This window comes from Podarcis vaucheri (genome assembly GCF_965113315.1).
Source record: "Podarcis vaucheri genome assembly, chromosome: 9".
NCBI classification, from domain to species: Eukaryota; Metazoa; Chordata; class Lepidosauria; order Squamata; family Lacertidae; genus Podarcis; species Podarcis vaucheri.
The window spans coordinates 52100517-52118023 of NC_138767.1; the positions used below are offsets into that span (position 1 = coordinate 52100517).

The window sequence follows — 17507 nt, forward strand, 5'->3', positions numbered from 1 at the left end:
CACATTTGCAGGGTTCTTCTCGTTACCTTTTGTCTATCATTCTAGTCATGAGACACTGGTTCAGGATTGACTTCCTCTAGATGACACAGAAGCTTGGCTTTGGAGCTCAGTAGGTATGTGTATGATACCTTCCAGTGGTTTTTCGCATGGCAGATGAGCTATTGTGCCGCAGGCCAATAAAAACAGCTACCATCTCATCACAGAGAAGGCCTGAGAAGAACGAAACTAACCATATTTCAAACTCTTAACCTTTTAGCACAATTGTTTACTAGCCCAGAAAAGTTTTGAAAGCTGAGTTCCATTTAGAATGATACGGTCAAACTCTCTAGATTAGGTATCAAAATAGAACACAAGCTGCTGTGGGCAGATCCTCTTGATAATATTGTGTGTGTGTGTGTGTGTGTGTGTGTGTGCGCGCGCGCACGCGCACACACACGCACACGCGCACACACACACAAAACTAATGACTGGTGCAAGCTATATCATTTCCCCTTCCCTCCATCAATGTCAAATTCCTGTTTCTTGCATGTGATAGGTGCTACACTCACCATTCCCCTAACTCAAACACATGGGATACAAAATACATTTTCATCGCTGCAATCCAACCTCTTATAAGCCCAGACATGCCTTGAGTTCTTTTTTTCTCAGATAGAATGTTACAGACTCTAGCGAAGGAAATACAAATCACATGCTGAGAGCAACCTCACACAGTGACCTCATTCTGAATGTTACCTTCTTTGTCAGGAGCAAGAGAAGCAGCCGTTTTACTGGCTTTCTGTCTTTGGAGCTGTTTGACATTTAATTGCCAACTTACTGGCGTGGTTTCAAGGCTTCCTCTTTGGTGCATGCATAAAAAAGTGAATAGGATGATGAGAGGCAAGCCTGCATGGACTTGTTCACCAGTTTGAATTATTGGCAAACAGCCCTTAGCAGTGAATTTAACACAGAGAATTATTGTAAAAATAAAATTAATAATGTTTTTTCCACAATTTTCCAGAACACAACATGAATAATAAATAATAATCAATCACAACGGTATTCATCCACAACAGGTGAGTTAGGAAAGTTACAATAACAGGAAAGTAAAACTTTACTCTTTTGTGTGGACACAGCCACACCATAATGTTGCATGTGTGGCTGGAGGATAAATAACATCTTTGCAAGCGTTGATGAAACAAAGAAACAGGAACCATGTTGCATCAAATTGATTGGACATTCCCTTGACTACCCTGTGAGGTTGTGTTAAATGTTATGAGAGAGTCTGATTTTAAGCTGGTGATTGCTAGAACCATACAAATTCAGTATTTATATATTGTTTTCGGAATTTTATTATTCTGTATGTAAAATAATGCAAGGTCTAAACAAAAAAATTGTTTCATGATCTTGGCACATCCTCAAAGACCTGCCACCAAAAAGTCTGAAGTATTTCACAATTCCACATGTGCAGTAGCAACCGCATCCCCCGTGTTCTTGTCAGCACAGAGTTGAGACTCCCTTAATCATAAAGCGCCACCTTAAAAGTAGTTTAATTGTGGTTTCTTGTATTTTAGCTAAGTTTGTTTGGGGGGGGGAGGTGTTGTTGTCTATATTCTGTCCCACTGCTCATCCTCGATTAGTGTTTCCAGGTCACCTTTCGACATGCTCTGAAATCTTACAGTTCATTTAATACCTTGTGCAATCCAGAAGTCGTGCTTTTGCAATACAAACTTGTTGCCACGCAATGATGCTCAACCAAGGTGAGAGAGCGAAGACCCTTGTCCCTTCTGGTTAGAGAACTAGACTGAACCACCCTGTGATCTTCAGATGATTGGTGGATACAAATTTTAATAATAAAGCAATTAGTTGTGCTATTTGAAACCAGCTATGTTTCACTCTTGTAATTTATCTTGCAAAGAATGCTGTGTCATCAGGTAGCCCCTAATAATTCTATATTTTACTTTGATTATCCTTTTAACTCCCCTTCACTTCAATTTATCATACTTGTCTGGGCAGCAAAACGTCAAGTAGTCCAATATTGGAATAATGGTAGGCTGTATTTGAGCTAAAAAGGAGTTCTAGCATTTCCAGACCTGCAAAGATGTCCATAAAAAGGGATTGCTAATCTTATGTATTATTGCTGATGATGGGTTGAAAAGCAGAAAAGATGATACAGTAGGTATTGAAAGATACATCTCAAGTTGCACCTATTGTATTCCCTGGGATCCCCATATAATATGAATAAGATGCTTCAGCAGGAAGGTATCCTAATACATCTTTAGATTAGGCATTCCCAGAACCCCTGTCACGTGGTCTGTACAATGTGGCATTACTCAAGCTGCTCCTCTTGTCTCTTGTTGTGAAGCTATTCAAAAGCCACTGCTACTTTGAGAACCAATTATTTGGAATAGTGACAGGGAGGGTCTGGAAAAAGAAGTAGTGCTTTGGCAGTATAGCCATTTTAATGCCTGCTGTCCTCCCAAACCATGACAAGTTCCAGTTATGCCAGTTTTTCATCTCCCTTCTAATCTGCCCATACAATTTTCCACAAATGTGTTTCTCAACTTGGCCTTGTTACCCCGAAGTACCTAAACCCACTAAAATCAGCAGCAGCAGCATTTTATTTGTATGCCACCTTTCCATAGTTAAAACAATGCTCAAGGGAGCTTACAACATGACAAGATTTACATTATTACCAATGGAACAAAAGTCATAAGCAATAAATAAAACACATCAAAAGTACACAACCGAATGGAAAAGAATTTCCACATAAATCATAAAATCTAAAACTAGGAATACAGTGCTACCTCGGGTTAAGAACTTAATTCGTTCTGGAGGTCTGTTCTTAACCTGAGGTACCACTTTAGCTAATGGGGCCTCCCGCTGCCGCCACGCGATTTCCCATCCTGAAGCAAAGTTCTTAACCTGAGGTACTATTTCTGGGTTAGTGGAGTCTGTAACCTGAAGCGTCTGTAACCCGAGGTACCACTGTACAGCATTAATATCAATTACAACTTAAAATGACATAGATAAAAAATAAAAGCAATTTAAAAAACAAAAATGGAGCCCTCTCTGCCCAGATGGAAGGAGGCAGGCAAGGCCCTTCAGGCCCTCAGCAGCAGGTGAGTCCTGCAAAGTGAAGCCTGAGGACAGTTCTTCTCTGCTTGTGACATATTTAGTGGTATTATATAGACTTGGAGTAGTTTATTTCCAGTCTGGCTACCCCATTGAAAAGTTGTAGTTCTATCTTTAGGGCAGGAGTGGGGGACCTTTGGATTTCCATATGTTGCTGAGCTGCAGCTCCCATCAGCTCTGGCAAGCACAGCCAATGGATCCCCCACCTCCATTTTTAAAATGTCTACCTTTGCCTGATTGTCCAGGTTCATAGTCATAGCTTCATTTGCAGTATTATTTAACTCCACAATTTGCAAGAAGAGATCCTATAACTTGGCCTTGATCGACTTGAGCAGCTAATGTTCATCTAACCTTTGCAGTGAATTCATCGGTTTCACCCTTGTCCTTGGCCACATTTGTCAGTTTCACACTCCTTGTTGTTTTGCTGTTGCCATGCACCATGCTAGTTATGGCCTCCGTGTTTGACAGCTCAGACATGCTCTCATCAGTTACCTCTTCCCTGCTCAATTTGGCCATCTTTGCTTTCCTCCCAAGGGTTCCCCACTGCATAACAGATTTGCTGTTGTCTAGTTCTCAATACAGCCATTGCCTGAAGCAATATAAGCTCAGTGGCGGTGGGAGACTTGATACTAAGCCACCATTAAGCTCAAAAGCGAGCCACGCCTCCCCTAATTCTGCACTGCTCAAGTGGACTGCAGTTTCTTTTTCTATGGTCGAAAGAGAGCCGTTCAGGAATCTGTGGTTGTATTATAAAAGCTGGTAAGTGAACCAGCCATCTAATTTATTATTTTAGAAGCTGATGCATATTTGAATTATTAACACTTGACAAGTTTTAGATCTTAATACAGTATCTACTCCTTCGAAAACTCTAGGAGTTAAAATGGTAACTAATTAGTGATTACTTGGTTATTTTGGCCACTATTTTAGCTGTTTTGTTTCTGTTATACAGTGCACCTAGGCAGTTTTCCAAAAGCTTCTCTGGAAAACCTGGAACACTGTGCGATAGCATTTTCCCAGAGCAATTACTCATTTCAGCTTACAAAGGATTCTGGGTATGGTGGTGAAGAGTGAGGTTGGCCAATGCTTTCATATGACTTCACTTTGCAGAGATCCAGGCGGAAGGTGACACGGCAGAATCCTGAGGCATTGCAGCGCAGTGTTACTTCCCCCATCATTGTGAGTGCCTCCATTACAGAAAGTAGAAGTAGAACTGGTCTAGAAATGCTGAGTTGCACTAGATACTGTAAAGCAAATTAATGAATGAGGAGCCACATTCCTAAAGTCCTTTCCAGCTAACTTAATTTTGCTTGTGTGCTCTGCAGTCTGATAAGTTGACATCTACTCTCAATTGTCCAGGCACTGCTGAATTATTTAACTGTGACCAATTTATAGGTAATGTGTTCTTCATCATAGCCTGATTTTAAAGGTAAGGTGTATTTGTCATCTTTCAAGTCCAGTGCAGTCTTTCAGAGAGTCCTGTGGACTCTGGTCTTCATCTATACTATGAAATAGATGTTTTCATAATAATATTGTATCTTTTTTTTGTCTGTATCTGGTGTGGTTGTCCATGCAGATGAAGGAAGCATATCTGCAAGGGGATAAAGACTGCTCCATTTTAGCATGTTGTGTGGTTTTACTAACACATAGCTTTTAAAATCCTGGAAAAGTATGATTTTAGCCTTTTTAAACTTTTTTTGCTTTCGTTTAGGTTTTGTGAAGAACATGCTCTGTATTTTATATAGACTTTTTTTTAAAAAATGTGCTTAGAAGATGTGAATTTATGGCATTGGAGTTTTGCCTAGCCGTTGAACATGAGGGAAAATATATTAAAATATGGTTTTTTATCATTTTGGATATTTATTTCTGGCAAAAAAGGATGTTGAGGGCGTGACTTTTTCCCTTCCATTGAACTTTAGCCATTGTTCTGTACATCTGTTCACTCTACCTGAAACAGCGCATGTTGAGAATACTTCGGTTCTTGTTGAAAACAAAACCCAAATAGGAAATGCTGTAATTTTCTAATCTAATATTTTTAATCCAATGATGGCCTTTGTTTATCTTGTACCTAGATAGTCAGCATATTCTATCAAGCTATATTAAGATAAGCATGTATGAAGGAATGTTAGCATAAATAGAAATTTCAGAAGTTTGTTTTGGACAGGTCAAACTATACTACTAGCTTTAAATGTAAGCTTGATTGTTAAATGCACTCCGAGTTCCCTTTTGCAGTGGTTCAGTTAGGTAATTTTGCACTCTGGAATAAATGGTCTTAGCTTCTTTAGATGGTAAGGTATATTACTTCAAAATGTGGCATGCCAACACTGCTTCACTGAGTGTGAGCTGGGGCCCCTGCCCCAAAGTCTTATCCTGATGGTATCACTACCCTTTTTGAAAATAATTTTGAATATAACTTGCAAATTTGAAATTTGTAATGCAATTGCTTATTGTCTTAATCTTCCACTGACCTAGTTTGCACTTACGCTAAGCCAAACCATGTCTTAGTGCAAGCAGATGGATGGGATATAAATTTAATAAATAGATACTAAACAATGGCTGGGTGCCACTTAACCAGCAGTAGAAGTTCTCCACACAGCATAGAATCTTTCAATATTCTGTTGTCACCAGAGGCCAACTGACAGCAGCATTGTTCGTGACATGAAGAGCAGAGCGTTAGTGTTCAGTGGAAATTATTGTGCATAACTGCTATTTTTTTTTTTAGTAAAGTTGAAGTGTGTCTTCAAACAGGTTTTTCAGGTCTCATGTGTGCATATTTACCTGAGTTTGCTTTTGATTGGCTTATAGAGCAGGGGTCACCACTCTTTTTGGAACAGTGGGCACATCTCAAATTTTGAGAGAGTGCTGTGGGCGCCACTCACAAAATGGCTGCCACAGGGCTTGGCATGATACAAAATTGGTGAGTGTATAATCATTGATGCTTCTCCATAGCTATATCCCCCTGTGCCTGATTGCGAAGATACACCTGTTTAAGACCTTGGTTTCCCCATTCCTGCTCCTAAACCAGAGTCTAGGCTGCCACTCAGTAATGCAAGAATAAGCCCCATTAAACTCAAAGGGACTCATTTATGAGGTTGGCATATATGCCATTACCTCTTTAGGTCATTTGAGCAAGGGAAGCTTTTCATGGACTGGAAATTAAAAGCTTTCCTTGCTCAAAGGACCTAAAGAGGTGATACACAGATGTAAAGGGTAGCATATACTTAAAGGTAAATGTAGTACAGTGGTGCCCCGCAAGACAAATGCCTTGCAAGACGAAAAACTCGCTAGACGAAAGGGTTTTGCGGTTTTTGAGCTGCTTTGCAAGACGAATTTCCCTATGGGCTTGCTTCGCAAGACGGAAACGTCTTGCGTTTTTTGCAAGTTTGTTTCCTTTTTCTTAACACCGTTAATACAATTGCGACTTGACTTCGAGGAGCAACTCATAGAACGCGGTGTGGTAGCCTTTTTTGAGGTTTTTGGCAATTTTTGAAGCTTTTCCAAAACTTTTCCGACACCGTGCTTCGCAAGATGAAAAATTCGCTAGACGAAAAAACTTGCGGAACGAATTAATTTCGTCTTGCGAGGCACCACTGTATATGGGTGCTCTGGAACATAGACTTTACAATGTTGTGGTTGTTTTGACAGCTCCTGCTCTCCCTAAGCTCTCAGGTATGCCTGGTAATGGCTCTTTCTTTCAATGACTTGGGTGGAAGAAGAACCCTGTCTTCTGGTACTTCCTTGGGAGAAGGCTTCCACTGTTTCTCTGTAAGATTGCAAGAGGCAGCTGTACACTCTGCTGTGAAACAGAAGTATTGCATGGGAGAAAGCATTTGATACTTAGAGTGTCTGCTGGAGCATGCCAAAACTTGCTGGGCTCTCAAGAGTGGCCTGTAGTGGCTCATCCCTCCCAGGACTTGGGAGGAAGAAAAACCCAATATCCAAGTCTCACCAATCAGCATATAAACATCTGCTTCTCCACTATAAAGTTGCAGGTTGCCCAAGGCTAGGACTTTGAACAATCTAATAAGATAATGAAAGAGTTGACTTTGAGTGATGCAGTTCAAAAAGTAGAGCTAGAAACATGTAAGGCAAATTAGGAGAGAAATGCAGAATTAAAGTCTCAGGCATAACCTATATTTTGAGGTGTTCTAGAACACTTTGGTAGGTTTCTTTGACCAAATATTATTTGGATATTGAAAGCAGGGCTGCAGTAGGAATTGAGATAGCATTTTGAAGAGCATCTTGCATGTTTCAGTTCTTAGAAAGCAGCAGTTATAGGGCATTAAAGTGACTTCCCAAATAGTTTTAGTTTTAAAAGCAAAGCAAATGGACTGTGTTCCAAATATATGATATGTGTGGGTTTGTGCTTCTGTTTGTTTTTTTGTGATGGCTTGTTTTGTGTTTTTCTTTTCTCTTTTTTGTTGTTGACATATGTATAGGGACAGTGGGAGGGAAGGGCGGAGTGGAATGTCAGTGACATTTGGGTGGGAAGAGAAAGAAAAACGGAGACTATTTCTAAGTGTATGAATTTTTAGAAAACTGACAAAGTGTTACTAAAACAGAGCAAAAGGTAGCATTATATAAGAAATAATTTATTTCCAAAAAAATGGAAGATATGTGAAATTTAACTTGAAGTCAGGATACCATTTTCACTTATCAGCCAAAATATTATAAAATAGTATGGCACTATAGCTAATGCAGGATATGCCTCACTTATGAAAGCTTGGGCTCTTTCTGGAATGACTACTTCTCATCTTAAAAAAAAGAGGATTTTTTTATTTTATTTTTTTGCTTTAGAATGAAGAAGGTAATGTTATTAATAGGAATCTAGAAGATGAATACTTTCAGTTTAATATCACATTAAAATGCATTTATCATATTTTTTATTTTTTTTAAAATAGCTATGGACTATTTAAAAATACTGCACTGGTCCATCCTGCTCACAATTTTGTGCTCTGACTGCTAATGGTTCTCCTGGGTTTCAGACAGGAATCTTTCCCAGCTATACCTGGACATGCTAATGATCGAACCTAGAACTTTTTGTACCCAAAATATGTGTTTTACAGTACCAAACTACCGAAGGCTTTTCACCAAAGCCAGACTAAATGTCTTTCCCTCTGCAGTGTTGGATGGCAGGTTGAGAGGAGTTCCCTACCAGGACAGACTTTGCTCATGTGCTCAAGATATTGATTCCATAAAACATATTTTGTTGCATTGTGCAAAATATGAGCAGGCCAGGGCTGAACTGATACTACCCTTGCTGGTACCTTTCCCGGGAAAATCAGAGGCTCACTATGTCAGGTTCCTACTGGAAGACCGGACAAATGCTAGAACGTTAGCAGTGGCAAAGTTTTTATCGGTGGTTGCAAGAACAAATGAGCCCTATATTCTAAACAAAATGCTTGTTTAACCTGGAGGTAGGCTGTATGAATTGTGTATTGATTTGTAATGATTTGTTGGACCGTAATAAAGATTGATTGATTGATTGATTGATTGTAGCCATCTGCAAGAAGCATCTTCTCTACTCAAGCAAATTCTGTTTGGTAGCCATTTTCAGGTTGTTTTCTTAGTATGATAAGAAAGTAACAGGGAACAGCTTTGCTTTTTTCAGTTGACTGTTGTTCCTTTCAGTTAGTAGTAGTGGTGATAAAACCAATTGTTGGGCATTTAAACAAACTGGGCAGTCAAATTGCAAAAGCACTCCCCCCACCCACAGCTTGCCCTTTAATTTGGAGCATAAACATTGGAAAGTTGAGTGTGGTAATTTAATTTTGAAGGAGAGCTGCTTTAAGCGAGCATCAGCCCAAGTTAATGGGAGCCATATGGTTGATTCCCCCTGCCTCCATGCTCCGTAAGAGTTGTGGTATTCAGAAGAAATAAGCTACCCAACTTTTTATTAAGAAGAAAAATGCACTTTAAAATTGATCTGAAATAATGTAGAAGATAAGTGTTAGCAAATATTATTTTTAAGAGTATGATAAAACATGGCAAATTAGTACCTCTGAAGGTGAGATGAAGAGGAGCTGTCACTGGCTCTCTGTAAGCTCTACAAAATATTTGAGATGAGGAGCCACAAAATGTCTCATAGACATCTGTAGAGTGCCTATTGTATTAACTGTGTCAGCAGTGAAAATAAATGAGAATTCCCCTGTCACGATAAACAAGAACTAAAAATTATTTTAAGAATTAAAAAGGAGTGGTTTATGTTATGCTTTTAAAAGGCAGTCAGCCCATGCAAATCTTTATTCATTGTTTAGTTTGACTTTATAATAAGTTGTGTAGAGTCGAAACATTAGTAGAGTTTTCAGGTATGCAGAAGCATTCAGAAGCAATTTGTTTATAATAGTAAGTGATTTAAATAGAAAATAATAGCTGCATCCTAAGTCATACCACTGAATGCAGTGGCCACAATCCAGTGCAGTGGTGTGTTGGCGGCTGTTTCGTGTATTTAACATGCCCAAGCCTCTGTGTTGTGTTGCTGCAACTATTTAACACAAAATCTAGTAAAGTTAGACACCTTCAAACACCCTGAAATCATTGGGCTTGAGTGCATTTAGAGCAGTATTTGATTTTGTCCCATGCACTTACAATCATAACCACAGCTTCAGTCCAGCAGAGAGCATGTAGACCAGCTGGGCCTCCACATGGGAGCCTGTGTTGAAGGTGAAATTCTTGATAACCAGATGTTTTTTCAGAAAGGGACAATAAGGGAGGCTGAGTCCATCCCCCTGCTCTCCAACTAAAACAGCTGATGGGAGGGTTTCATTTTTTAAAAATGGGTTCCACATGTGCAATTTCAGGCAGGGGAATTGCATACACTTCACTGCATGGGACTTCTCCTTCAGCTAGAGATATGGAAGTGTAGATAAATGAAACAAAGATAATCATTTGCCTGAATCTAAAATCCTTTCTCATAAGAACCAAATTTAATATTGCTTTTAAGTAAACAAGAAAGCACCTTGCACTTATAATCAATGCAATGCCGTGTGTAAAACAAATTCTCTTATTAGCCTTTGTATTTTTGTAAATTTGAAGCCTCTCATTACTTGAAAGATGTACTCATGGTTTACCATTCCTCCTCCCTTCATTCCTTCCCCCCATCTCAAATTAAATTGTTGCCTTTATGAACCCCTGCTAGTGATGCTGATGCAAATTCACCACCTCAATGAGAATTAGGCTTGAAATAGTAGGTAGAGTTCAGACTTTGAAACGCCATGCATATGGGATTTTTGTCCTTTATAATCGCTTATCACAGGGAACGGTTCCATATTTTTTCAATGCGGTATTTATATTGCTCTTTTAAAAATTCACAGATTTTACACAGATTTTTAAAGAAGATGACGAAGGGGTAAAAATTGGGAAAACAACCTAATAAGGTCAAATACAGATGCCAAAAACTTCCATCAGATTTCTCTGTCAGCTTCTTCATTCTTGATTGACAGTCCTCTCAATACTCGTGGTTTCATTCTAGTAAAATGAGTAATTAATGTTAGCCCTCTCCTAGAATTTTTTTATAGAATTGTCGAGCAATCTGCTTAAAGATAGAGAGCAGGGGTTTTTTATATTTAAAAAAATGGAGGCTGCCTGTTCCTAAAGATTTTTTTTTTTTTGGTAGCCTTTCATGTCACCATACTCCTGAAGACTTGTACATTTTAACCCCCTCATCACCACCCCTATTAAACCAGACTTTTGGGATTGATATGTTTTAATAATGTCAGTTCTGTTGTGAAAATAGTCTAGGGTTGTTGTTGTTGTTTTAATGTTCTCTATTCTTCTATTGTCCAGGTTTTATTCCAAAACTACGTTGGAAACATCTGTGTCTATATAGTCAGCTTGCTTTGAGGCTACTTAAGCAAAATATTTTCTCTCTGCAGGTGATGTATCGCCCATCAGTATGTCTCCCATCAGTCAATCACAGTTTATCCCACTTGGGGAAATCCTTTGCTTGGCCATTTCTGCAATGAACTCAGCACGAAAACAAGTCACGCAAGAAGCGCTAATGGAACACCTAACAACCTGTTTCCCAGGTAAAATACATGCTAATGTATCTGTGCTCACATTGACCCAGATTTTCTTTTCCTTATTTTTAAACAAAGCATTTCAAATGACCTGTAAAAGTTTTACAAGCTTGCTGTTTTGAAATGATGCATATTCAGGTTATTTCACTTGCTTTTCTTGTTATATTGAATCAGGGCTTGTATGTCACCTCATTCTCAATTATATGTGTATGGAAAGGATTTTCTTTCTAAATAGATGTGAGTGTGGATTTTAAAGTATGTTTCAAATACTTCCTTCATCTTTTCTAAAAAGAGTTCAAAATATTAGAGAATTAAAAATGCTTGGGGGTTTTTGGGGTTGTTTTTTTTAGGGGTGGGAGTTGGGAAGTTAACATGCAGCCTGATCCTGTTTTTGCAGAAGTAAATCCTACTTAGTTCAGTGGGGTTTACTTTGAAGTAACTTTGCATAGGATTGTAGCTGCATTCTGTAGCAGAGTTCTTTTATTACTCTTCACGTGTGGCTTTATTTATAAGGTGAGTTGCCAGTGTTCTCAGAAGACTATGAAATTAATGATCCATGTTGGAGGTGGAAAGGCGGTGGAGAGGGCACATAAAGTTCATGTTACTTTCCAGCATAGCATATCTCAATGTTTTCTGCATGACAACATTGGTGTGGTACAGTAAGGGCCAAAAGAATGAAATCCCAAAGAAAAGATCACTTCCACTAGGCAGTTGAGATTAAAAATATTTCAGATGGCTAATTTGGATTTATACACATCAGTACCGTACTTTGCTTATCAGCCGAAAATATACTCCAGAAGAGATTTCTCAACCCTTTAGCATATGCTGTAGGCTGCACTTGCAATGGACTTTAAGACAAATTAACAACAGTCCCTTATGCTACAATCCTATACGCATTTACCTGGGAGAAAGCCCAGTTGAACTCAGCATGACTTGCTTCTGAGCAGACATTATTATCGTCATTATTATTAAAGATTCCTTTTGGGGATTAACCCTCCTGAGGTAATGCCAAAGGATCTCACTTTTTCAATCAAAATTTGGGTATTTTTATTGATTTTACAAAGAAAGTGTTTGCGAAAGTTTTACTTTCCTGAAAGGGAAATTAAAATTGTCCAATTTTCTCTTGCCCTATAATATTATTGGAGTGGTGTGTTCTCCACTTTTGTGGAATGATTTGATTTCCAAAACATTGATTTCTTTAGTATTTTCCTGTAAAGCATAATCCTCTGTGAACAGTAACTGCTCATTTAAATTCTCTGTCTGTCCTTCAGTTCATCTTTGCTTTTCAAATCTTCCTCCTCGCCCCACCATCGTTTTCTTTTCCATATTTAATAGTTGAGCTTCCACAACTAGGTGGGCAGAGCTTGCTGATATAGCTTTTTAAGAGCAGATCTGGACATAGTCAGAAATGCAATAGTGCTTCTGATTCTTTTCTTCTCTGATCTCACCCACACAAAAGACTATGAATAGAGATCTTATAGAATAGGTGGAATAACAGGGAGTGCCAATTCATGCAGGTTGCAAACCACCTACTTAACCCAACTAATAAATAATTTCTTCCAACTGTTGGCTCTTTCCTTGCTTTTTGTTCCTAGCACATGGGAGCTCATGCACAGCAGCCAGCTTGTCTGTATGTATATAAAAGTTAAAAGTATACTCATTTTGTAATCCACAATCCTCTCCAATGACTAAATTTCTCTACTCCGTTTCAAGTAAGACAATTTCAGCATGTGATATTTAAGTTAATATATCATCAACATGAAAAGCAATCCCATGGATTACCGCTTCCAGTTCAGCGAGAGGATACAGATATAAAAATAAAAAAGAGCAAGAAAATATATATCTGTAGGATTTGTACCAGCTAGAGCTAGACAATGTAGCTTCATGCCAACAGCTGACAGAATGAACACACGTAAGAGATTTGGGTTGGACATTTTCTAAAAATCTGAATTTTGTAGGATTGACAGAAGATGCCGAATTCTTTTGAAGACATGGACCAGTCAGTATTACCTAAGTTGGCAAAAAGACAGGGCTTGTAAAAAGCCAATCAAGGAAAGTTATATTAATGAGAAATTTCCATCATGCTGATACAAACTAAGTTGGGCAACTAATTTCTGCCTAGTAAGAAATGGAGAAAACCTGGGGGACAGGCAGACCACGTCCAAACACTTCTCAGAATGGCTTGTTATAAGAAAAATGTGTTTCTGGCCCTCCCTGCAAATATAGCAAGAGTAAGAAAAATAGCAATAATGTTAACAGAGATAGTGTTAAAGAATAATACTTTGGAATCAATAATTAAAATGATGCTGTACAATGATAATAGATCAAGCAAACATATCATTCCATAGTGTCCTATGAGAAGCTGGTGGAAAGATGGTTTTTGTGGCTACCGGACCCTTTATTCTTAGAACTGTTTCATATTATAGGCCTTTTGTGTGTGTGGTGGTTACATAAACATTTTCATACCAACGCTGTTTTGTTTCCATCACAGATTGCAGATGTTATTACTGGTGATAACTGAGTCCTTTCATATTATTTTTATTGTGCCCCCCCCCCCCCGCTTTTATGTAAACCACCCACAGAATCTTTACTGAAGGATGGTATTCAAAATACTTGAAAGTAAGAATAGATCACCCCTATAGTCATCAGAATTGCTAATAACTGCTCTGGCATTTGCTTGTGAAAACCGGTACCAACCCACAGCCCATCTGGTTCAAAAACTGGTTGCCCATCTAAAGCTGCGCTTATCAAACTGCTTCTGCTACTTTGCTGCTTTTTACACAACTCTTTAAGGTTGAGTAATTTCAAAGCCACAGCCTTAGAAGAAAAATGTGCTTCCTCAATGCAGGTTTTTACATTGCAACATAGCCACCTAGTTTGCTGAGCAACAGAGCAGGTACAAATCTGGGTCATGGCTATATCAGAAATAAGGTATACTAATTATTTATAACCTCACATTGCAAGCACTGTACATCTTAAACTAGCATATCATGAGCAAAGGATGGCTTTTTTCTACCCCTTGTTAAGCCACAGTGACAGTTGGGGGGGTCATTTTAGAAGCTTTAGTACAGTATTTGCAATTTGCTTTTCATAAATCTGTATTCATAGTGAATAAACACCAATTCCAGTATAACATGCCTCCTTTATTCTTATACCTTAGGGTTAGCTTTATTTAAAAGGAAGGGAGAGGGAGCAGGCTGCTACTTCATTAACTAAAGCATTTAAGTGGTTATTATTATTATTATTATTATTATTATTATTATTACTACTACTACAAAATACTGTCTATTTACTGAAAGATAAGATTGTGAGCCTATGGGCATGCACCATCTAACAGACATGATACAAAAGGAAAACAAGATGGGAAGGCAAGAAAGCATTTGAGTATTCTGCATCTTCACCGGCCAGTGGATGGGGCCAAGCTGATCTCTTCCTTGCTGTGATGTTCTTCCTATGAGGCAAGGCATGCAGCCTCCCAGTAACCTTAGGAGAACATCCCTTCAGCTCCGCACTCTCAGCTGGAGCAGAGTGTTCTTCCGTGCAGGAAGTGAAGAAGCAATGACACTGCAACTGTTCCTTTTCTGGCTGTTGGATAGGGCCAGGTTGGCCTCCACTTGTCATGCTTATCCTCATATATAGAGGAGAGAGAGATTCCACAAATCTCTTGGCAGAGTTTGACTATAATGATGAACATAAAACAATTCTTCCTAATAGGCAAACACGGTGAATGCCTATTATCTTATTAAAAGAAATCATTTTATGTAAAGTTATGTTCAATATTTGTTGGAAGGCAGGTTGAATAATGCTCCCTGAGCCCAAGCTCGGGAAGGCAAATGGAATAGGTGCCAGTCATTAGAATGCAGCAACAAAAGGGAAGACGTTTTGGCCGTTTTCACTGTCAAGGTAGCTACAAAATTAGCATAATGTATGGGACTATCTAGGCACGGTAAACTGAAATGCAATATAACTATTAATGCTGCTGTTACCTTGAGAAGTGAGAAAGTCATTTTCTGACAGCTGCCATGCTTCATTGTGGCCTCTTTCTAAAACTAGGATTCCTATACATTTCCTTTCTAAATTGCATCCAATTTACACACAGCAGCTTGAAATGTGTCTTACATTTAACTGGGTTCACCTTAGGTCAGCCTTCTTTTGTGGCCAGCAAACAAGACATAATCTTCTGTCTGGAAGCTCAGTGGAGGGCACAGCACACTTTCTTGAGATGTGGAAAATGTACATGTCTGATGATTCAGTGTCCAGACAGATTTTGCTTTTGAATTATTAAAGCACTACATAATCTTAAATAACACTACTGCTGTCAGGCAGTATTTTAAATTCCGGTTTCGCTGTGTTTTATTTATTTTTTATCATTGAAATAATTTACTGGTGAAGTGTAGGAATGAGGTAGCTTTTGAAGATGAACTAGACATACAAATATATTTTAATAGAAGTTTATCTAATCTGATTGCTAGTCGTGGTAGCAACATGAATTTTGTGTGATCTTTGGGGTGCATTTAACCTATAAAGTTTTCTCTAACTTTAAAATGGGTATAATATAAGGCAATGGTTATAGGGTTCATTTGAATTAATTATTTTGCCAGTATTGAAGAGATATACCTTCAGGTTGCAGGACCCTCTAAAATAGCGGTTTTTGTGTTTTTTTTCCAAAATTTTTTATTAGTTTTACAAAAATTTTATAAACACAAACAAATAAACAAACACACAAACAAACGTGTATAATTTCATGTCCTTTTTCCCCCTTAAACCTGACTTTGTCGACTTCCCCATACCTCCACTTTCTGCATCCCAATTTCCAAAATTATTTCAGCAAATCCTAACCCTTAATTTTATCGAATTTTTCCCTTATTCTTTTCTTTTACTTAATCTTTTACAGCTGTAACCCCCATTTTTCCCTAAAACCTTGACATTTTAACCTTCATTAATTTTGCAATATTTCTTAAGATAAATTTTAAATTTCTTCCAATCTTCTTCCGCCGTCTCTTTCCCCTGGTCACGGATTCTGCCGGTCATTTCAGCCAGTCCCTAAAATAGGGGTTTTGATTAATTGCAACCCTCAGATTCCCAGCTTCTTCTTTTTTAAAGAGCACATTTCTAACATTTTTAGAGCGTGAGATGTGAGGCAGAATGTACAGGCAGCTTCTCATTTTGTGCGAGAAATTAGCCTGCTCCTGACTGTCAGTATTTTACTTTGAACCCACCCACCTGTGGGGGCGGGGGAGAGAATGGGGTAGCCCTGGAAATTCTCCTCCTACCAAAAAAATCATTTTGATACCTAGGCATGTGAGGGAGAAGTGCCCTTGGAGGAGAGAGACAGAGAGAGAAGTGTATGATTTCTCGGGGGGGGGGGCAGACGGACCTATGCATATACAGTATGTGTGGTCAGTGAAACGGAGATGTGTTCTTATTAAAGGTAGGTAGGTAGGTAGGTATGAATATGTGGTCTGCATTTATGTGTGGTTTGTGGGAGACACAGAGAGATGTTTATGTGGTGTGTGTGTGTGAGAGAGAGAGAGAGAGATGCACGTATGTCTGTGGGTGAGTAAGAGAACTAACGTTGTCGCTGCCTTGTATATTTTTCCTGAAGTGGTGGGGGAGAAACAATTTTGTGTGATCTCCACAATTGGTACCAACAGGACATAGCTGACTTCCCATGGCAAGCCTGAGGTTTCTGGGGTGGGAGGAGTAATCAGCAATGACTCTGCTCTCTCTAATGTTTCGTTACAATAGGCCCCTTGTGGCTGCTGTTTTGTGACCGCTGCCTGCAGCTCTTTCTCAAAATTCAAGGCACTTATGTTGGTCCGAAAAGTTTTGCAACCCCTCCTCTAAAACACAGTGGAAGGTAGCACATTGGGCAAGAGGGTGCAGAGAGAGGGGGAGAATTGGCAGGCCACTGCACTAAAATGGATTGTGCATTTGTAATAAATTGTGAGGGTCAATTAAATTATGCTACTTAATTCGTGCTGTACAGTGGTGCCTCGCAAGACGAAATTAATTCGTTCTGCGAGTTTTTTCGTCTTGCGAATTTTTCGTCTTGCGAAGCACGGTTTCCCATAGGAATGCATCGAAACGGTTTCCCATAGGAAAAAGGAAACAAACTTGCAAGACGTTTTCGTCTTGCGAAGCAAGCCCATAGGGAAATTCGTCTTGCGAAGCAAACTCAAAAAACGAAAAACTCTTTTGTCTTGCGAGTTTTTCGTCTTGCGAGGCATTCGTCTTGCGAGGTACCACTGTACTGTTAGCCCTTTTGAAGATGTTTCTGCAGGGTACAGAAATGTTGCTTTGAAATGGTATCCTAACATATTTGAGCCACTATGATATAGCGCAATGGTGGTGAACTCCAGCCTATAAGCCTCCTCCCCA

The 17507-nt window shown here is 38.9% G+C and overlaps 1 protein-coding gene across 5 annotated transcripts in view; it reads left to right on the plus strand.

Annotated features, from left to right (window-relative positions):
* Window positions 1-17507, plus strand: part of STOX2 (storkhead box 2) — a 129947-nt gene that overhangs the window by 96242 nt on the left and 16198 nt on the right. For all 5 annotated transcript variants that reach the window (XR_014223474.1, XM_082237882.1, XM_082237885.1 and 2 more), the window contains exon 2: window positions 10983-11135. Coding sequence is in view for 4 of the 5 variants with exons in the window: in XM_082237882.1 (XP_082094008.1) it covers window positions 10983-11135 (153 nt within the window). In the remaining variant the exon portion in view is untranslated. The remainder of the gene's footprint in view (window positions 1-10982; window positions 11136-17507) is intronic.